At 38.5% G+C, this 22,835-nt stretch overlaps 1 protein-coding gene across 1 annotated transcript in view; it reads left to right on the plus strand.

Moving 5' to 3' along the window:
- The first annotated feature begins 952 nt into the window (after positions 1-952).
- Positions 953-22,835, plus strand: part of atp1a3a (ATPase Na+/K+ transporting subunit alpha 3a) — a 29,622-nt gene continuing 7,739 nt past the window's right edge. The window contains exons 1-12 of the mRNA XM_007253094.4: positions 953-1,295; positions 8,903-9,016; positions 9,551-9,610; positions 11,540-11,743; positions 12,118-12,231; positions 12,760-12,894; positions 13,024-13,141; positions 15,268-15,536; positions 17,920-18,118; positions 18,574-18,818; positions 20,375-20,567; positions 20,885-21,197. Of these exons, the coding sequence (XP_007253156.2) occupies positions 1,290-1,295; positions 8,903-9,016; positions 9,551-9,610; positions 11,540-11,743; positions 12,118-12,231; positions 12,760-12,894; positions 13,024-13,141; positions 15,268-15,536; positions 17,920-18,118; positions 18,574-18,818; positions 20,375-20,567; positions 20,885-21,197 (1,970 nt within the window). The 5' untranslated portion in view covers positions 953-1,289. The remainder of the gene's footprint in view (positions 1,296-8,902; positions 9,017-9,550; positions 9,611-11,539; positions 11,744-12,117; positions 12,232-12,759; positions 12,895-13,023; positions 13,142-15,267; positions 15,537-17,919; positions 18,119-18,573; positions 18,819-20,374; positions 20,568-20,884; positions 21,198-22,835) is intronic.

The raw sequence follows: 22,835 nt of genomic DNA on the forward strand, positions 1-22,835 counted from the left end.
AGTGAAACATTTGAGTTAGCATTTATATCTATAAAGATATACAGATATTTTTATATGGACCATACCAGAAATCCAAGAAAATGGCTATTCTATAGAGAACAAAAACTTTCAAGTCACCTGGGGATTGCTGCATGTGCATAGTGCATAGTCCTTAGTTGCAGCACTTATTACTAAGCTGTTAATAACTGTTGGAAGCAATATTTGCTAAAATGTATTAATTGGGAAGTCTTTATATTGGGTTTCCATGGACAACCAGCCACACACAGAGTATCTAGGGCTGTAATAAATTGTGGATGCATAAACATAATTTTCTGAGCTGCAGTAACTCTGTGTTGATCACTCTATAGTATGTTCTTTATTCATCTAATTCTCTATTAGTAATTAAAATATGTATTTTACTTAAATTTAATCTGTACCCCTATCTGGAAGGGATTAGTTTCTCAAGGGGACTACAATTACTAGGGTAATTCAGACTGTAAACACACACATGGTCATTCCGGAGAGGGATAAAATCACAGAGGACCCCCATAAAAGAGACAAAAATTACCCCAGGACCCTCTGAGAAACATTCAAAGTAGACCATAACATTCAAAGTAAAATAAATACACAAAGCAATTCATATAACAAAGACCTAAAAAATCAGTCAAATTAGCTTAAAATTTACTCATAAAAACTTAAAGATTTTAGCCTAATGAACTCAGGTTTTCAGTAAACATTACTCAAAAATCTTAAGGCAAACGGTTTCCCCAAATATTTAAGTAATTTCAAAATATCCAGGCTTTTAATGTAGTGTCTACATACTTAAGGACAGTCAGTAAGCTAACGCTAGGTTATATCACTAAATTGCCCTTGCTAGTTTGCAAGTCTGCTTGCTCGAGCTCGCTTGCTCTCTTTTTTTGCCGGCGCTTCTTTCAGACGCGGAGTGAGCGACATAGCTAGGTCTCTTTCGCTGTCCGGCTGCGCTGGTGTGTGAGAGCGGCGCGCGCACCCCAATCATTCCGCCTCACCGAGCCCCCTCTCCCCTCTCTCTGTGTTTTAGCGGAGTTTACTTCATGACGGCCCCTCCCTGACCGTTATTATAATTCATAATTTAGAGAAAACCCTTATTTCACTCATTATCTTTTCTAGAAGCGAGCAGCTGCGCCTGAGTGAGGGGGGGGTCTGTGTTTTTCCGCGCTCTATACTGACGGACCTGCTCGTCGTGCTCCGTCTTTTCTCTGCTGGCTGCCTGAGAGACACCAACGGCTATCTGAACGACCGAAGAGACCGCACCGACTGACTGCGCCAAAATGGGGGTAAGAAATTATGTTTCTCACACAGAGGCGCCTGTTTATTTCTGTATTTGCCGAATTTTATGATGTACTATGATATTTCTGTTTTATTGGGCGGTTTGGGTCATATTTAATCCCCCCTCTATAACACCCAGCCCTTCCATCGTCTCATATTCACATTTTTCGATGAGGAGTGACAGACATAACCTTACTAGCTAAACTAGATACATAAATGACATTGTAAACTAATGGTGCCCTTTGTTAGATATCTCATTTCAGTTTAAAATACATACAGATTGTGTTTCTTTATTCATTAGAGAAGAGAGAAGGGAAGCCTGTGGCAGACATGTTAACTAACCAGGGTTACATTGCTAACCTAACCTAACTAACTAGCTATGAGAGGTGTGATTGAGAAGAAAAAGATGGACCCCTCATTAGGTCTAAGTCTACTAACTAGCTAACCTAGCTTAGCTAATTCTAGACTAACGTTAACCTATTCCTATTAACTAACTGGTGTTATATTACTTACATTTCTGAAAATTTAACATTTTTATTTATTTTAAATAAGCGAAACCAGAGCACACACTGACTAGATTGTAATAAATGTGAAATGCATAAAGAAAGAAAGAACAAATAATATAAGAGTAGCTCACTATCATCACATTACATGCATGACATCAGTTATATTCTGGCTGTTGACAGGCTACACTAAGATATGGTTAATTTTTAAGGTGCAGCTTTTTTGGTCAAGCTTCACTGTAAAGAATTGTGCAGGCTGTTAAAATTGTGCCCAATGATATCAGAATCAACCTAGATACTATGCTTTTTGGATAAGATTAGTCACACATAGTCTAGCAAGACATGTCGCAGTGCTGTCAATACAAGATTACAGACAGGTAGCTAGAAAATGATATAAAAAATGGGTGTGGGATCAGGGAGCTCAAGAACTAGACTAACTGGTATCGTTTACCATACATTATTAATTATAATTATTAATAGGGCTCTCTTTTTAAGGTACATGTTTTTTCTGTTCAAGCTTATTTGTGAAGAAATGTGCAGACGGTTTCAATGGTGCATGAGGATGCCAGAACGAGCCTTGAGTGGTGGAGTTTTGGATAAGGCTGGTCGAAACAAGACATGTCGCAGTGCTGTCAAAGATTAGCCTACAGACAAGTAGCTAGCTACAAAATGAGGGGTGGAGAATCAAGGATGATGTGCAAATGGTGCAAACAGTCTGTGCTCTTTTGATGCATTCCCCAGCAAAGCACACAAGTCATTCTGCATGTTGTGTTATGTGCTGTGTGCCGTGTTCGTGACATTCAGTGATTCCATGTATGTGGATAGGGAGAGCAGAATTGAGGACTGGTCGAGTGGTGCAGACAACTGCGTCAAGATGGATGCCTGCTCCCCCAGTCTCTGCATTGATTACTGATTCAAATAGCCTACGTGTTTACACTCAAGCCAAAAACCCAGCTTAGGTACGGGTTCTGTCCTTGCATTCAGGGTAAGGTTATGATACATTTTTAATTTTTTTAAAGAGTTATTAAAGAGCATCTGTGAAATCAGTGTCCTTCATGCTTCCAAGCTATCAAATTAGTCAGTCGTATATATATATATATATATATACATATATATATAAAATCCTCAGCCCAGAAAACATTCCTACATTTATGACAGTGTACATCACAGTGTTGTATGAATTCTCCATGTTACATGTCATGTCAGTCTAAATGGTGTCGTTCTATCTTAGTCATGTCGGTCGGACCACTAGAGGGAGGGTGGATGGTGGGGTTGCGTTTGCTGTGGCTGCATCAAAGATGAGGCTGGTCAGTAAAGAGTGGAAATTCCCATGCGGGCACTGCTCTGCTGTCATGCAATCATCTGCACCAAATGTAATGCAGTGTAATAATGCTAAGTGGTAGGAGGCACCACAAGCCAGAGAATCAATAATCAATAAGCAGGAGCTGCACGTCACTGGTGCACCAAACAGAGATGAACCAAGGTCAGGCACTCGAGGGGTCATGTGGAGGGGTGTATCTCAGTGGTTTCTTCTTAGGAGGAGGGGATGGGGGAGGACAGAGAAGGAGGGGAAAAAGATGGAGATCGTGTCACCTTGAGGCGGCCTCAGCTGGTGGTTTGGCGTCACAGGCTCAGGTGCTGTGATGGAAGGTTGAGACTGGTGTGCTGGTGAGCGGAGAGGGTGATTCCGGCTGTGATGCCCTTGGGGCACAGCTCCAACGAGGAGAACCAATCAGAGAGCTCCAAGGGACCAGTGTGTGTGTGTGTGTGTGTGTGTGTGTATGTGCATGTTTGTATTGATTGCCATACAAGGCATGAGAAGCAGTAATTGCTGGCTTGTTCATGCAAACTGAGGATTTGAGTAGAATTTGTACTTGATAAACATGTTTTTTATATATAGTACTGCATATAAATTAACATATTGTGCAACCTAAGGAAGATGTGTGTAGGAAGCCCAGTAGTGTGTGTGTGTTAAAGAGACACCCAGAAAGAGAATGAGTCAGTGATGGAAGACAAGAAGTGTGAGTATAAATGGTTGTGTAAACCTGTTCAATATCTCACTCGCATTGACAGGACTGGCTGTTCCCTTCGAGAGAGGATGCAAAAAAGAAAGAGAGAGAGTGTGCGTGTGTGTGAGCATGTGTGTGTTATGTAGTTTTCCACTACGTATGTCATCCATAATGATTTTATGCCACAGCCCAGGGTCACCCAGTCAATATGTGCAGGCCGTTGGGCTACTCATTGATGACTTGGTCATCGTTGTGATGTCATATCCTGTTGGACAACCCCCAGTCAATCATAAGGCTTCATTTGGTTGGTCCTCTCAACAGTAGTTCAAGTTGTTTTATCTCATTCGTTTAATGATCTTTATGACTTAGGTATCCTCTCTAAAAGCTGTTTATTTTAGATGCCCGGATCTACCAGCTGTTATAGAGCCATAAAATACATGATTGTAGGAAGCTGATAAGCAATACAGCAACCACTTCATATTTCTACTATATAACTACTTTGATATTTGTGGTTTGTGGTTCTGTTTAAGAAAATCATGTAAATAAATATTAATTTATTTTAACATACTTTATATAATTTTTCTCTGGGTTATAGCTCTGGATGTGTTTAATAGATTATTAACTATTATATATTGAATATTATTTGTTATAAATAGCAACCAAATATATTTCTATTATTGAAATAAATAAATAAAATGATTTGTATTACAAATTACACAATTACCAACTATTATGTACATATCAGTCTTTTACCAACTAAGACAATGAAGATGAACACCTTATGTAAAAAACCTTTTTACCAAATTTTCCTGCTGATTAAATAAATAATAAATAAAAACATTTACAAGAACTACACAATCAAGGATGTGCAAAGTGTCAGCAATGTAACTAAAATAAATAATTTCCAGGTGCAGCAGTTTTTGGGGTATTAGGAAACAGAAATGGGCAGTGGGGTTCACCACAATCAACTTGAGTGCAGATCTAGGATACATATAAATGTAGTCATCACTTTCCCAGCCATTTGTACACTCTCCTGAACTTAATAATGTGGTCATGAGTCATACCTGCTCCGAAATTGCTAATGTTGAGCTTCTAGGACCTTCGAGAAACTTCTGTGAGTGCACTTCTACTGGTCTTGAAGGAAATAGCATGCAGTGGGTCTTCGAATAAAAGGGCACACATATGCCCACTGGCTGACTTTGCTCGAATGAGTGATGGTGCACTTAGAAAGTGGGTGTGGAAGCATGCCCAAGGGCATGGTGGAAGGAACAGTCAATGTCAAATGCAGAATGTTTTGTGAATGAATGTGGGGAGGGCACACTTGTACTTCCACTAACAAGCACACTTAAGCATATGCCTCAGTGTGGTCATGCCCAGCCATGTAAGGTAGATTAGTCAATTTGAGCAAAGAGTCAGTGAGTGAATGAGTAACTTGGACAACATTTCAGACAATCTAATTAATATAAATAAAGAAAGACATCAGAGTTTGATTGACAGAGAGATAAAAATAGAGAGACATAGATTACGATTGTTCAGTGGGTTAATCCAAGCTGTAGTAAACAATCATAATCCTGCTCTGCTGTCACAGCCAGGGGATAGAATGAGGGAAGTCTCGACAGATGGCCAAACTGATCACACACAACCTCACTCACAACACACACACACACACATGCATAGAGGGATACAAGTGCTATAAACTTGGCCTTATGGGCAGTTTTTGTGCTTTTATTTTGTTCAGAACGTCATATTATGCAAGACTTGGGTACTAGGGTTTCCGAACCTGTTTTGTTACTGTTTTGCAGAATTGTTCAAATTGAAGCTACATTCTGTGTATATACAACAATAATACATTATGCATACTGTAAATTATAATATAGATTGTATAGTTAGATTTCAACCACATTTAATCTTGCACTCATTCATGGCAAAGTATGAATCTAAGCTTATATCTAATGTAATTGTGTTTGCATGATTATTTTGGTGTCGTTATCAGCTCCAAATAGGTCATACAGATTCACACAGTAAATAAATAGATGCCACATCCGCAGAGTGACCTGGTGTGGATTAAGTGCATTACTATATTAGACCACCCTTCACTACACACACACACATAGACACATACATCCAAAAGCATGTCTCATGGTGTATTAGTGCATGTGTGTGGCAATCACACTCCACTTGTCTATCGCATCTAGTAAACCAAAAGTATGAACATCAACTGAAACAACATTCATTTAATTTGTTTAATCTTAAAGCAAGTTTTTTTTTCATTTAACCTATTAGAAGGAGAATGACATCTCGCTGACTGTCACTCCAGTGTACTGTAAAATGTTCATGGACAGTGCACTAGAAGTCATGTAAAATCCTGTAATATTACGCTGACAGTACACATGCTTGGTCACTTTCTGTGCTGGCTGTGTATCTTTCACCTTGTCAAACACAAAAATACAATTAATGTGGGTGAGCAAAATAGATTTGTATTTAGCAAAGGAGTAAATGTGAATTACATAGGAGGATCCTAGCAGCAGAAATGCTGGCTCAATTTCGCAAAAGATATACAAAGGAAGGAAGACAGGTGTTTCATTCAATTGCCCAAGGTTCCTAATTAGTGACATTATAATAAGAAATCAGTTTAAATGATAATCCTCCCATACAGTGCCATATTTGCAATAGAGTGTGTATGAGTGTTCAGATGCCACATTAACCTTTCCATGCACATTTAGCTTTTGTGTAGGGCTTCTGGAATGTTCTGTACATTGTCTTTCAAGGCTGTGGTTTGCGGTGTTTGTATGGGCTGAGTATTGTAATCTTGAGAGAGGTGTCAGGTTAGTGGTGTTTAAAGTCTTTACTCTGTTCAGCCATGAGGCACATTCATTTTACTTACGCTACAAATATGTGAGTTAGAGTCAAATACAGGGAGAAAAAAACTCCATCAGACTTAACAACATTTTTAGCAGCACATGAAGCACTGATTTCTACACTGGCTTTAATTGGGTTCTGCAGCCATGAGTTAGGCCAGTCTTGTCACTGAGCAGTTAAATTAAGAACTGAAGTGTCTTGTGACCTCATGCAATGTTGCAACCTCTAGCAAAATATGGGACCTAAAGTATATTCCAACCAACTCAAGTTATGCTATGTTATTGACTGATTGCTAACAAAGTTAGCTTGGTGATACAAGGCTGGTAGTTATTCTTGTTTAAGTTTTCTACCATTAAACGCAGGAGCTAGTCTAACAGCCAGCTAACATATCAGCCAACTTATTATATATAAGCCATATATTCAAAAAGCCTCATGACTTATATGTCTCGTTACTGGTTACTTTTACAAAAGTAACATCTACAAGTTTGTAGATGTTAGTTTACCTAGAAATGTAAACTATCTTTTGGCCCCATTTTAAGTTACATGTTTTTGCGGCTAGTTTTGAATGCTGGTTTTGATTATTTTTTGTTTAATTGAACAACCCTAGTTTGACATTGTTGTTAGGCTTAACATTTTTCCCTTATATGGCCTGGAATCTCTGTTTGCAAGAAACATCTAGAACTGACTTAGGGCAACACTAAGCATTGTTTACTGGCTCACAAACTTACTTTTACTTTGAGGAATATTTTTTCTTTCAAATAAGAAATGCTTTTCAAGTCAATGTAATTTATTTGATCTTGCCGGTTTAAATGGGAAACCAAGATAAATTATATTTTAATGACAACAGTGAAGCAGTTCTTTTTGAAGAATTGTTATTTAATTTACTTGAAAAAATCTGACCTACAATTTATTTTATATTTTTAAATATCTTCATATTTAAGGAGACTACCCACATACCGCATTGCCTTGTATCATTTGGTAAGCACTAGTAAGTTCAAACAAGCAAATTTTAGAAATACTGTTTCGCAGTACAAAGCAAGCTAGAAAAATCCTTTCCTAAAAGCTTTTCAACACTATTATTAAGATATTGCTTGAAGGACAATTAAGAATTATATTTTCTATAGTTAGTCAAAACATGATCAGGAATATCATCAGATATTAAGAAAACATGCTCAGTTACAGCACTGACAGCTCTTGTCAGCAGAGCAGCAGCCAGTATTTTCTTATTTAAACTGTGTAGGATGACACAGTCATCTGTATGGTAATAGGTGATTTATCACCAACTCTAGCGTGGTAGAGACAGAGATTTTGGACATTCCAAATGTATATATTCACTGATCAGCTACAGGGTAAGACTCATCCTCGCATGCCACTATGTGTCAATCTGGCAACCTGTGTGAGCTTCGCATCTGGGAGGAGTGGGTGGGGCAGAAAACTCTATCCAGTGTTTGGAAATTGGACTCCTGTAGCCATTTCACACACTCACTCGCATTTATTACTGAATGCACACCTTCTGTTCTGTCCATTTGTTGATCATGGTTTTGTGGTTAAAAAGATGTAATCCGAGAGTACCCATGTCATATCCAGTCCATTAGGCCTTTCCTATTTGATTACAGATTTTATTTTATTTTTTTCAGCATAGTTAAAAATATGTAGGCTTTAATCTGAGAATGCCCATTTCATATCCATTCCACTAGGCCTTCCTAATTTGATTACCAATTGTATTTTTTTTCCCCTGTAAACAAGGCCATAAAAAATGCTATACTATGAAATATGAAAGCCATAATACTAATAATGTCCATTAATGTGATTTAGGAACACCTCTGTATATTTGGTATTGTGCTCAGATTGCTTCTCTCCTTCAGCTTAATCTGTTGTTTTCATAGCCTGTCAGTGGGGGGATTTTCTCTGCAGACAGTTGACCACTGGCAGGGGTTTGGAGGAGCTTACTAAGCTCATCAGTGAACAAGCTTTTCGTAGTTTAACTGGACGCTGGTCCAAAATGGCATCAAGTCTAATCATCTGCTGTGTCTACTAAAAGACTTAGTACTTGTAGAAGTGAAAGAGACATATGCATAAAAAATAAATTTACTGCTGCATTTTGATCACTATGTGACACTATGTGTCAGTCATAAGTGGGACCTTTTCATATGTTGATGTTAATCTCAGGTAACTGTTCTAGTTGATGTTGTGTTGACAATATGGACTCTAATGAATTCTTTCTTGCTTTTTTCTTTACCACAGTATGGACGGTCGGACAGCTACCGTGTGGCAACCACACAGGACAATGATGAAAAAGAATCTCCCAAAAAGAAAGGGGGGAAGGATATGGATGACCTGAAGAAGGAAGTACCATTGGTAAGGCACAAACACGCATGCGCGCTGTTGTTTTACTTTCTTTATTACCCAATAAAAATGTATTACCAGTGTAGAAATGCTGTTTGTTTTCCCCCAAAACAAAAGAAACAAAAAGATAATGACTCACATGGTGATCTTATACTACACATAAAGCTTGTTTACCCACTACTATAATAAAAAAATTAGCTTATTTCTTCTCTCCTGTTGGTTAAGCGCTCATTGTATGTAAAAAAAAAGCCAGTGGCATTGCAGACTATTAGCCTTTTTGTTTTTGGGAACAAATTTAATGCAGCAATGATGGAAAAAGTAATTATAACAGTTTTTATAACAGCTATTATTTTTGTGTATTTTTATTATTTGTGTAATTTTATTATTTTTATCTTTGTCTTATTTTTTTACACAAGGCACCAAAATAATTGATTGATACATAAAATTATTACCTTGATAAAGTGGTGTGTAGGTATTTCATATGGACTTAAAACTCACCTTTTGCATGTAGATTTAAACTAAACATATGTATATCTTCTGTATTAGACGGAACATAGGATGTCCATTGAGGAAGTGTGCCGGAAGTACAACACTGATATTGTGCAGGTGAGTCCACAGATGTTTTATTCCTTAATTATATATTGGTTTAAAAATGTTCCTTCTGAAGCCTCTGGCCTTCTATTTTAAAGCTTCTTTACAGCAGTGTTAATGCATCTACTTCTCCATGGCCCCTTTTAAACCTGAACAATAACCCATAACTTTAGATTACCCAGAGGAGCTGCATGTCGGTTAAATTGGACATTACCCGAATTTCATTTAGCCAGCCTAGGTAATTTTCGAGTGAGCCTATGTGTGAATATGGCAGGTAATTATCCAGAAAATTCACAGTGAGTCATGCCATGCACTATTGCCTGAGTCATGCATACCATTACCTGTAGTGAGAGCACAACTGACACAATGTAAGTGTGAAACAGCAGCTCCAGATAACACCTGCACCTCACCTTTGCTAGTTTAGCAAAGAACTTGGAGAACTTGGACTGAAGTTTGGGCAGCTTCTGGCTGTTGTAGGAAGAAGCCAGTTGTAATAAGTTGGGAAGAAGAGATAACAAAAAGAGTAAAAAAACAGGAGACGAGTGGTGGAGGTTTGCAAAGACTTGCTGTAAACATATAAGCAAGGTAGAAACGGTATTTATAGGATGTTCCTTTGGAAACGCCAACAAATCATATCTCAGTTTAACTGTAGCACCTGTAGTAAATGTCGCACAATGATAAAATGTGCATGTTCCATACAACACCAAAATCAGATTTCAGTTGGACTAACCAAAATTTTTGATTGGTAGAAATTTTTCTGAACATTTACTTGGAATGTTCAATCTGCCAAGTATTTTGAATGTTCTTAGAACATCTTTTAAGTAGTGCTGGGTGAAAAACTGGCTCATTCTGTATACTGGTGGGGAATTTAAAACTTGTTTGCATTTTTCACATACTGTCATACCACTAGAGCACTGTGTAGCAGCATACAGTGTAAAACAGTGCTGCCAAGGAGGCACGCTTGGACAGCTTGCTAGATAACCCTAGCCAGTTAGCACAACAAGCTGGATGCTCAGATATGTGGAGCCAATTTATACTTCTGTGTCAAACCTATGCCGTAGCCTAATTAATTCAGCAAGTGGTAAAACTCTTTAAAACTCAAGGAGACGAGGTGAGCAGTAACTATAGCCCCGTTTAAATATATTAATACTGTAGCTTGAAGGATAAAGTAATACACACTGAACTGAATTTATTTGGTAACTGGAGAAAGAAGAGAATTGTGGCTGAGTTTAATACTGTATTGATTCTAATGGCTTGAACTATTAATAAAAATACTTAGTTTTGTAAAGGAAGCAGTGTTAAAGTTGTTGACGTATCTCTTATTAAGGTCTATTGTTTTCAGTCTTCAGCTGTTTTTCTGCTAATAAAGTCTGATTTCTTCATATATTGTGTAATTTTGTGGGACAAATTAAACCTAATAGTAATCAAAGCCTTAAATTAAAGCCTTAGCCTGTTTCATATTATTTGTGCTCCTAACAGTACAGTAAGTCACAGACCTATATAAAATAAATAAATAAATAAAAATGCCATGATATAACGTGAAACTGTCTGAATCTTGAAAAATACAGGGGTGTATATTTTTGGTCATACATCCCAGCATTACTTTTAAGCCTTCTGGTAACATTGGTGTAATGTTTAAATTTTTAGTCTGGGGAGTGTTTTTAACCTTTTAACCTTTCCATAATGTTATGGAATGTTATAGTATTCGTCTAGCTTGGAACGTTGTGATGTACAACATTATGTCACATATTTTCAGAACATTTCCAGAACAATAATACTTTAGCGTTAAACTCTAATCTTTCTTGAACCTTTTCAAAAACGTTGCTAAATGTTCTGTTAAAATTTTCTGTCAGCTGGGGTCCTGATACTAAAGTAAGTTGGTGTAAACAGGGTCTGTTTCCTGGTTACACTGTAATAATATGTGTATGCTTTCTCTCTGTGCAGGGTCTGACTAATGCAAAAGCAGCTGAATATCTGGCCCGGGATGGTCCTAACGCTCTCACCCCTCCCCCCACCACCCCAGAGTGGATAAAGTTTTGCCGGCAGCTTTTCGGGGGCTTCTCCATTCTGCTGTGGATTGGAGCTATTCTTTGCTTCTTGGCTTATGCCATCCAGGCTGCCACTGAGGATGAGCCAGCCGGAGACAATGTGAGGACACACACAACTATTAATGGTCTTCAACAACATCCCCGGTGTTAGAAACAGAATAGATATTAGATTAAGCCCTCCAAGACTGTAGATCTCCTGAAGTTGTTTACCACATTGTGGAGGTGGAATCCTGAAAGACAGAACAGCATTCAGTTACAATAACAGAGAAGCAGGTATTAAACTTTGGCTCAGTTGTAGTTTTAATGAAAATATGGCTTAAGGATAATTTTGTGTCCTCAAATAGTTTCAAAGAACCCAGGTAAACACTAGGACGGCAAAAGAAGAGATAGAGTAGAGATACTAATCCCTCATAAGAACATAATCACTAATCCATTCTTCACACCCTAATCCATAATCTCTTGCTCTTTCCTTAGTTGTACCTGGGTATCGTGCTGTCTGCTGTGGTCATCATTACGGGTTGCTTCTCCTACTTTCAGGAAGCTAAGAGCTCTAAGATCATGGAGTCCTTCAAAAACATGGTGCCCCAGGTACTGATTATAGAAGTCTGAATAATATTTTTTCTTTATCCTTAAAACCAACCTAATCTTTATATAAAAGAGTACATGATTCTAATAATTCCATATAATTTAATAGGACCCTAAGAAAATTCTTTGATATAAGAATAAAGTTTAATATCAGTTTCAGTATATTTTTAGTCCTGATTTGTCATTATTTACACCATCTTAAGCAATGTTTATGATATTTTTTTATTTAAAACTCCTTTTAAAAATGATGGCATATGTAGATATTTTTAACTATATCTTACATGCAAATGATTACCTAAACAAACATTGATCTCAAAGAAACAAGACACCTGAATGTCAACCTTAACCCTACTTTAATGTTGTTTTAATTTTCATTTAATGCTCTGTATTTTGAAGGTTGAAACATAACAGGTTTAAGACTAAATCCAGTATTTTGTCTGCCTCAAAAATTAATTCCTCTAAACTGTCTAAGATGCCTGGATCTTACCCTTACCTGGTTTAAAAAAAAAACTGTCTCTGTGTGTGATGTAGCAAGCGTTAGTTATTCGTGAGGGTGAGAAGCTCCAGATTAATGCTGAGGAGGTGGTGGCTGGAGACTTGGTGGAAGTGAAAGGAGGAGACAGGATCCCTGCTGACCTTAGGATCATATCTGCTCATGGCTGCAAGGTACACACACATAAAATCATGAACTTAAAAAAATGCAAATAAATAAATTGCCTAATCAATATGAACTTATTTTTTGAAAACTAGTTTGATACAATATACATTTTTCTTAATTTTATCTACAACTTTCAGGTTGACAACTCTTCTCTGACTGGCGAGTCGGAGCCTCAGACAAGGTCACCTGACTGCACCCATGACAACCCCTTGGAAACTCGCAACATCGCATTTTTCTCTACCAACTGTGTTGAAGGTACAGTCAGAGCAAACACCTCACAAGCAATTTCCTTTACACCTATAAGCAAGTAAAATCTAATAATAAAGTGTTCATTTATTTATTTATTTAGGTTATACAGTGTTTCTATTCTGTGTATCTGTGTCATGCTGTGGCTTATATTTTCTTCACTGTCAAATAGATGAGAAGTGTTGTCATGACAACCATCTTTCCCAGCTTGTCATTTCATTTTGTCGCTTATAAATCACCCACACAGTGGGCCTCACTTTCTCTTGAATCTTTTTCACTTTACCAAATAACTTATAACTAATGTTTTTAATATTAATCATTGTAAACGTCTCTGTGATGAAGCTTAAGTTGAGGATTTAGATCCATTACTCGATAATAAAAACAAAACGTAACCATACTTTTATGCATAGCTGACATGCAAAATACTGCTACCTACACAGAATACATAATAAAGAAACTTAAAAGTTATCACAGAATGAATTGATTAGTAATGGTGTAATGGCTTAGTCCATGTTCTGCATCTCAACTTTTTTTTAACTTGCCTTAGCCTCAATGCACAAAGACTGGTATATTACATAGCGAATGACTAACTCTTAAAGGTGTATCAAAAAAAACTTTAATCAAAGCTTTAACACACCCACTGTACCTTTGTTTTTCTGTTTCACAGACTGATGCTCCTTGTTTGCTGAACAATGTAATCCTTCCTAAATCCCAAAGTTCTTTTACATCTTACTGAGTGTCATTATATGAACACAGGGCAGCTGTTCTGTACTCAGCGCTCTGAGATTATTCTGCATATTAGTCGTGGCACTCTGTATTACTTCCTGTCACTGTCAGCGAGTCTCACTGAAGTGCCTCCCTCAGCAAAGGTCAACAGAGTAATACTGCTGTTTAAAGAGCGACTCTCTGCATATGCTTTTGCTGTCAGCAGGATGCTGCTGCGCTTTGATCCCTGACACTAATGCTAAGAGGCTGACTTAGGTCCATAGTGGAGATCTACTGCCCCCCTCTGGTTAATAAAAATAATACAAATATTGTTGTTCTGTTTTCCCAAATGCAGACTTGCATTTAATACATACATTTAAGTCAGTTTGAGATTTATGTCTACCCGAGGAAACTAATAAAGATAGATGCTGAGGTAAAGAAAATACAAAATATTACAGGGTCACAGCACTTTCTAGTGTTGTTTCTGTGTCTAAATTATACTAGAAACCATAGATATATGGAGACAGTATTTACCTGAAGACAAAATCTTTCTAATGTTAGAAAACAGATCGACACTAATGTCCTCATATTATGGAGGGTGTGGAACATGTCTAGTGCAGGTAGTAGGTAGTTACTGGAAAAGTTTTACTTGGAATTCTTTAGGTAATCTTTAGTTGTAATAATACTGTTGGTCATTACATGTTTTTACCAAATGCTTATGAAGAATACTGTCAAAAATGATCATTAAATTCTAAGAATGTTAATAAGAGTAAAGCCCATATAAAGCTTAAAATGCTTATTAAAGCTTATTTGGGATTAGTTCATTCTTGTGAGAAAAATGTGATTCTTCTTCATAAGAGAATAGCTGTGAACAATTCTGTGGTTTTAAATATGCCTGTCACAATAATTACATTATCAATTTATTGTACAATAACTGACATGATCTCAGTAATATTTAATAAAGGTGATATCGTCTGTAGTGTTTATTTGTCCACATATCTAACAGTGAACAGTATTTTAGCATGTCATGCAGTCAATGCTTCAGTAACTGTGACTTCATACACACAGTGTGGATGGCAGTAGGTGAATAAAAAAGTATTTATTTCCCAAACTATGATTAATTACAATTTGTGTTATCTTTTAAAGGGTTTGAATGCTTTGTTGTTATTTCATTATCTCAGTGGCATTTATTGGTGTTAAAGTGACAAAAATATTGTTTATTACAATAAATTCTGTGACGATATAGTCCACAAAAAAAACTTTCAAGCCAGACCTAGTTTTAAATCAAAATGAATCTGATAGGTAGGAATTTTGGAAAATTCTCATTCCATTCCAATTTTGGTGAATGAGACCTATTGTTTCTTGGACAGTCCCTTCCCAATATGTTAAAAATACCTATTTACAATAAAGCTGTTTCTTTTGTCCTGCAGGTACGGCCCGCGGTATTGTGGTATGCACTGGAGATCGCACTGTCATGGGCCGCATCGCTACTCTGACTTCTGGCCTTGAGACTGGCAAGACACCCATTGCCAAAGAGATTGAACACTTCATTCAAATTATCACGGGCGTGGCCGTCTTTCTGGGCGTCACCTTCTTCATTTTGTCCATCATCCTTGGCTACTCCTGGTTGGAGGCTGTCATCTTCCTGATCGGCATCATTGTGGCAAACGTGCCCGAGGGCCTACTGGCTACTGTCACTGTAAGAACCCCTTTTTTTTTTGTTGTTGTTCTTTGTCCTTTCGTCTCATCAATTTGTAAAAAAAAAATGTGGGTGTGTTTGTGTTTAAGATGGGTCTGGCTGCAGAACTTTAGCGAGAGGCCCCTCTTTCACACATCCAGCATAAGAAAGGACCCTGTAGCTTTTCTGTGGCATCAGCCCACGTAGCTTTAAAAATGAAGCTAACTTTCACCTCACGTTAGAGACCCTAGATGACATCACAGGGGCCTGATTTACTGGAGATCTGCAGCCAGACGTTGTTGGTGTGTTTAATAAAGTTACATCCTCGCACATCATTTCTAGTGGTTGTGGGTAAGACCTGACCAATAAACTTGTTGAGGTCTTACAGACATTTGGTAAAATACTGAATATTTAGTGGCTCATTTTCATATTTTAACTCACTTTTTTGTTAACCATGATAAAATGAAAAGTACAGTTTAACTTAAGTATAAAAATATTCATTTAAAAACATCCTGTTTTTTTTTCCTTAATTAAAAAAAATAGTTGCACCCAGAAAAATCAGCCTACATGAATGAAACTTGATGGGTAGCTTTGACATCGTGAGACACGGCAATGGCGTGACGCTGAGGAAGGCCTAAGGGCCCAAACGTTTGCGTTTTATCTGTGAGTCTAATAAATACATTGGATATTATATGAGTACTGTCCGATCTTCTTCAATTCAGGCTTTATCACTATATCTGATTCCATTCTGGCAATACTGGTTTTGTGTTAGTAGCATCCTTTGAAAGCCAATCAATAAACCTCAGAGAAGAAGCCTTAAGCAATTGGAACAGTTAAAAGAGAGGGCTTGCACTGTAGAGTTGGGATTAAGGGTTAGTACTCTAGCATGCACCAGCGATATGACACAAACCATGGAAAAGGACAAACAAAAGATTGTCTAATATGTGCAGAGCGACCCAACAGCCACTCTTGTGGACTTTCAGTGAGAAGTGATGCCCTCCATGAGTCATACATTAGTGCCAGCACCATTGGCAGACGGCTTCACACCGCAGAACTACCTGCACACAGACTATTTTGTCGAGTGCAATGAACTAATTTGTGTGTGGAGGCACCATTGTCAGTGACAAGATAATTATTTTGTTGTCATGCCTCACTACAACATTTCTAGAAAATCTGCAGGACACAATATATGCATGGGATGGATTATAGTAGGAACACTATTAGGAAACTCGACAACTCCCTGCCAAGCCGGATGGTATAATGTCTACATTTTAAAACATATATTGTTCCTGGTAACCTTTTTCTTTCTTCCAAACAACCAAATTGCAATCTAACACTTTCTTCTGGGTGCAGCTGTTTTTTTTTTGTTTTTTTTTTTACAGTGTATATTGGTTGACTTTATAAGTTACATGTTTTTTTTTAATCACTGTATGTATCATCACAGAAGGTTTATATCGGTTGGGCCCTAGTTGAGTGTGGTGTTAAAGTGTGGAAGTTATATCTTGCTCAGTGTGCTTCTGTAGCGTGAACCTCTCTTGTACATGACTCTACATTTCTCCCTCTGATTACCTTTTGTAGTGTCAGTGGTACTCTGTGTGACTCCTTGGTGTTGGTGATGGTCCGTGTAATTGTTGTGTCTGTCTGTGTTTGTTTGTGACAGCTTGTATTTTCTGTGATTTTCTTTTTTTGTGTTCCCTCTCTCTCTAAACCTGTTTCTTTGACTCTTTGTGACTGTGACTCTTTCGCTGTCTCTCTGTGTGTGTTCCTCTCTCCTCTTTTGTCCTCTTTTTCAGACTCTCACTGTTGAAGGCCAGTGTGAAAAGCTGAAAAAGTATTATTCTGTGGTATTTTTAGTTTGCTTGCGCTGGCGAATGGCTGTGATTAGGAGGAATTGTAATGCTCTTACTGGTATAGATGTGGCTGTGCTTGTCTTGGCTGTGCTGGGCTAGCTTGTGCCCACTGACTGCGCTGTAAAGCTAGAATGTGCTTTTGCTATCTATGCTGCACCTTTGCTTAGCTCTTCAGGGCCCTCTTTCTAGAATGTTCTGCAAGTGCACTGCTGCACGGCACTGCACTGCAATGCACCGTGCCACTAAAATCAGTCACAGGGTTTCACTAACACTATCTCTCTTGTGTTTTCTCTTTTTATTTCTTCTATATTTTCTTTAATACCCTTCTCAACCACCTTTCCAAATGTGGCACCTTCTCTCTATCACTGTTTCTGTCTTACTTACCTTCTCTCTCTCTCTCTCTCTTGTGCTCTCGCATTCTATTTTCTTCTCTTTTCCACTATCTGAACTGTCCACCCTTACTGCACTGGCCCTCTTTCTTTCTTTTTTTTTTTTTTTTTCTTTTCTTTGTCTGTTGTTCTCTCTCCCTGTCTTTCGTTCTCTTTCTCTCTCAGGTGTGTCTGACCCTTACAGCTAAGCGCATGGCTCGTAAGAACTGTCTGGTGAAGAACTTAGAGGCTGTAGAGACTCTGGGTTCTACCTCCACCATCTGCTCCGACAAGACTGGCACTCTAACACAGAACCGCATGACTGTTGCCCATATGTGGTTTGACAATCAGATCCATGAGGCTGACACCACAGAGGACCAGTCTGGTGAGAAACATGCAATACAACTTTTCACAAGGGAATGCTAGTGGGATGCAGTTTAGCACAACTTTTTTCTTATGTAATGTCAGTGTGGCCCTCTTTACTTATGACAAGAACAAGAAAAAGATGCATGATTTCACTGATGAGCATTTTTCTTCTGAGGAACCGTAAATGTCAGTTTTTTATTCTTTATATTTAAATACAATTTTGTAATCATAAACATTTTGAGCAATTATACCAAATATTATATAAATAAAGTTTTGTCACAGAAAAATGTAAAGAGGATACATGGTGACTCAAGAGACATAAATATCGCAATAAAACATTAATACAAAGTAGCATTAAAGACTAAATCAATTTCTATATTTCCTCTGTTTTCTTAGCAACAAAATGCAAAAAATGCTTCTTGTTGCGTCTTGATCAATGTTAAATTACATACCATTCTGTTTCTTTCTTTTTAGGCACATCCTTTGATAAGACATCAGTGACTTGGGTGTCTCTCGCCCGCGTTGCAGCACTTTGTAATAGAGCAGTGTTTAAGGCAGGACAGGAATCTCTGCCAATTCTGAAGCGAGATGTGGCTGGTGATGCCTCTGAGTCAGCCCTGCTGAAGTGTATCGAGCTCTCCTGTGGTTCAGTCAAAGCCATGAGGGACAAGAACAAGAAAGTGGCTGAGATTCCCTTCAACTCCACAAACAAGTATCAGGTTAGTGATCTACTGCCTTATTCAACTGGAACTTCAGATACAATAAATTAGTGTTGGGCGATTTTCACGATTCCTTCGAATTACAGTTTAAAATGGAGTAATCATGATTTCACACACTGTCATTATATATTTTGAATCTTAAATATCCAAAAACGCTACTCATTTCTGAAGTGTTTCTCCGTCTTACCCTGGTTACCAGCGCCTCCCACAGACTAACACATGCATATTTTAATTCCTCTCTGTCTGAGTTCCAGCACTGTTCCAGCACTTTCGACACAAACACCCAGTGGGATAAAGCATATATTTCGCTTAAAATAAATCCTACTGCTTCTAAAAACTGCAGTGTCATTGCTTTCCAGTAAGGATCAGTGAATATTTGTGTAAAACAATAATAATATCTTCTTCAAAATTTCTTCTGTGACTCGTTTAGTGCGTTTTTTTTCTAATTTTCACCCACAAACCCACGTTCTGAAGTTTAATTCAGTGTCCATCAGTGTCTTGAGTTTCTCCGCGGTGTGTGTACATGAGGCCAACATGTGATATCATTGATTCACTCATATATATATTAGAGGTCTGCACTGGACTGCTTTTTTGCCGTGCGTGTTTTTGTCCCGTTACCGCCCGCTCCCGCAAAAAAACGCTTCTTTTAATCCTGCGCCCTCCCGCCACATACATATTTCTGCCACTCCCGCCCCGCGGTCCTAATATGAATTGAATTACTTACATTTAGTGCTTCAAATTTACTTATGTATTTATTAAAACAGCAATTCAGTGCTGAATAGTGCTGTCACATTTCTTACCACAGTCCAAACACATGCCATCAGGTGAATTGGAGATGCTGAAAATCTCCCATCAGGGTGTGTGTGTGTGTGTGTCGGTCTTTGAGATTTTTCTTGAGTTTTTTTTTGTTGCTTGCACAGGAATCATAGCGTGATTATTATAATTTTCTTAACTATTTATCAATTTGTGGGAGAGGTACCACATGTTAAGGTTATGGTCCTGCTCCTGCATCAGCTGGATTGATTCAACTCCAGCTCCCGCCAATAAAAATTCAGTTCTGTCCCGCGACGCAGCATATTCTGACAAGTTTTTTTTTTTTACAGGCAAACCTAGTTTTGAACCATTTCTTTGTCATTTGTAGTTTGATTTTTAGTAAGGGGGGGGAAATTATTATAATCTATAATTTCTTTAAAGCTGTCGTTTTGCTAGTCACTCCGAGTTGCATATGTATGCTGCACGTGAAACTGTTGTTCTACCTCCATTGCCTGTATTACTGAATAAAAGAAAATAGACAGCGCTGCCAATCAGAGGTGAGACGTCATAATATTCATGAGTAAGAGACGAAATCCTGCTGTTTTTCAAAACACGGCTCACAACACTCATTCATACTAGAGAAAACCACAAAATTAATGAAAAAATGATTAAAAGAGGCATTCAAATAAGCAATAAGAATGATTAAATCAAATTGAAAAAGAATTGTAAATCATAAAGGATACAGATTTCTGTTCTGAAATGGCACAAAAAAATATTATTTATTTATGTTTTAATCTATACAGCTTTCAGTACACGAGACAGAAGAGCCCAGCGACAATCATTACCTGCTGGTGATGAAGGGCGCACCAGAACGCATTCTGGACCGCTGCTCCACCATCATGGTGCAGGGCAAGGAACAGCCCATGGATGAGGAGATGAAGGAGGCTTTCCAGAATGCCTACTTGGAACTGGGAGGACTAGGAGAGAGAGTGCTTGGTAAGGGAAAAAAAGCATAAAAAAAATAGAGTAAAACGGTACCATCATTTGAGACAAAAGCACAACACAAATGAAATTAAGTCCATTTGGGCTTGAAGATTTATTTCTACTATTACATAAAATACAGATAATTTTATTGTACGTAGGATGCAAGTAATAGAGCACTGTACTGTTTAAATGCTTTAAATAGCTTAACAAAAAAATAAGCAATGCCAATCACTTTTTATAGAAATACCAGACTAAATTATGTTTCTCTCTCACTCTCTCTCTGTCTTTTTATCTCCTCACGTCTGTTTCTTTTTATTGTGTATCTACAGGTTTCTGCCATTTGTTTATGCCTGAGGATCAGTACCCCAAAGGCTTTGCCTTTGATACAGATGATGTCAATTTCAAAACAGATAATATGTGCTTTGTGGGACTAATGTCAATGATCGACCCTCCACGTGCTGCAGTACCAGATGCTGTGGGCAAATGCCGATCAGCTGGAATCAAAGTCATCATGGTAACAGGAGACCACCCAATCACAGCCAAAGCCATTGCCAAGGGTGTAGGAATCATCTCTGAAGGAAACGAAACAGTAGAAGATATCGCTGCCCGTCTTAACATCCCTGTCAGCCAGGTTAATCCCAGGTACTGTAACATTTACCTAGTAGCACACACACACACACACGTATCAGCCATAACATTAGCAAGATTTACAGATGTAAGTTAGCTAACATTACCAGGGAGAGAACTAAGTTTAGCGGCAAGCTAGCTAACATGCTAATATCTTTATTGTCTTTCGGCTGCTCCCTTTAGGGGTCGCCACACCGGATCATCTGCCTCCCTCTTGTCCTTGTCCTATTTGTGATCCACATGTTTGTTTCGGCACAAGTTTTACAACGGATGCCCTTTTTGATGCAGCCCTCACCATTTATCCGGGCTTGGGACCGGCACCAGACATGCACAGAAGTGCACCCCAATGGCTGGTTTAGCTAACATGCTAAAATAACCTACTAATACTAGGGCCGAGCCGTTGTTTTTCAGTAATATTATTATTAGATGTAGTATTCGTATTTTAAATATTATCACTTCAATTGAACTTATCTTTTCCTCGTTTTTCTGTATGTGCAGGAAGCTACAAAATAGCTCATGCAACTCACATTTGTTATGTTGGCTCTGATTTGCATCAAAATTGAAATGTTAAATTTTATTTACAATAGATCATTTTCAATCAAAGAAATGGCCACTACATTTTTGAGTCTTAAATATTTTTATTGAGGTCTTAAAAAGCATTCAATTTGACTTTTAGAATGGTGCAAGAACCCTGATTTACACACCTTTGTCAAGGGATGGGCTATATTAGGCAGCAAGTGTACAGTCAGTTCTTGAGGTTGAGGAAGGTAATTTAACAAGTGTGAAGGTAATTTGACAAACTGTGACAGCAAGACTGCTGAGTCAGATCATCTCCAAAACATAATGCAGGTCTTGTGGGGTTTTTTTTCTTGAATGCAGTTGTAAGGGCTGGTGCCAGATCGAGGCATCCTCCAGGGCATCGGAGGGCGCGCCAGCCCAGCGCCGAGGGTTGATTTGGCTAATTACCAACACCTGCTATGAACATCTTAAAAGCAGAGCCAACCAGCCACTCGGCGCTGGATCTTTGAAGCTCGTGAGAGCGAATCTATGCCCGTTTTTCGAGCGAGCCTCGGCTCTTTTTCTCTTGTCTTCCCTGCTATCCCTTTGGAGAGAGTATTGTTCGGCACACGCTGGCATACTCCTCCCGCATAAGTATCTTCCTCTATCCCTTTCCTCTCTCTCGAGAGTCTACTGGAGATAGAGCTGTGTGCTCTCTCCTGTGTGTGTGTGTGTGTGTGTAGCAGCCGCGAGGCACGCGGTTTTGCTCACCTAGTCTCTCTCCTGCTGTTCCTCCCCTCTGTGGTGGAACAGCATTTAATCCAAAAGCACCTCAGTTCAGTTTGTTTTCTTTGGAAGCCATTTTGTTTAGTTAATCCTTCACCTCATCTCATAAGAGGTAGCCGTAGCTTCCATGGCCAGCCTTGTTTACAATTCTCCCCTTCTCTTTCACTCACGCTAGGCGTGAGGTTTTGTTTTCCGCCCGTTTTCACTCTCCGCCCGTTCTCGTGGCTCCGCCCCTTTCGGCGGAGGCTCTTTAAAAGGCGATTAAAGCGGCCGCATCCCAATCCGCTCGCTGGTGCAGCGGTTAGAGCACTGGGCTGCGACCGCGACAGCCTGAGTTCGATCCCCGCGTGGAGCGGGGGTTTAATAATA

This window comes from Astyanax mexicanus, chromosome 3 (genome assembly GCF_023375975.1).
Source record: "Astyanax mexicanus isolate ESR-SI-001 chromosome 3, AstMex3_surface, whole genome shotgun sequence".
Taxonomy (NCBI): domain Eukaryota; kingdom Metazoa; phylum Chordata; class Actinopteri; order Characiformes; family Acestrorhamphidae; genus Astyanax; species Astyanax mexicanus.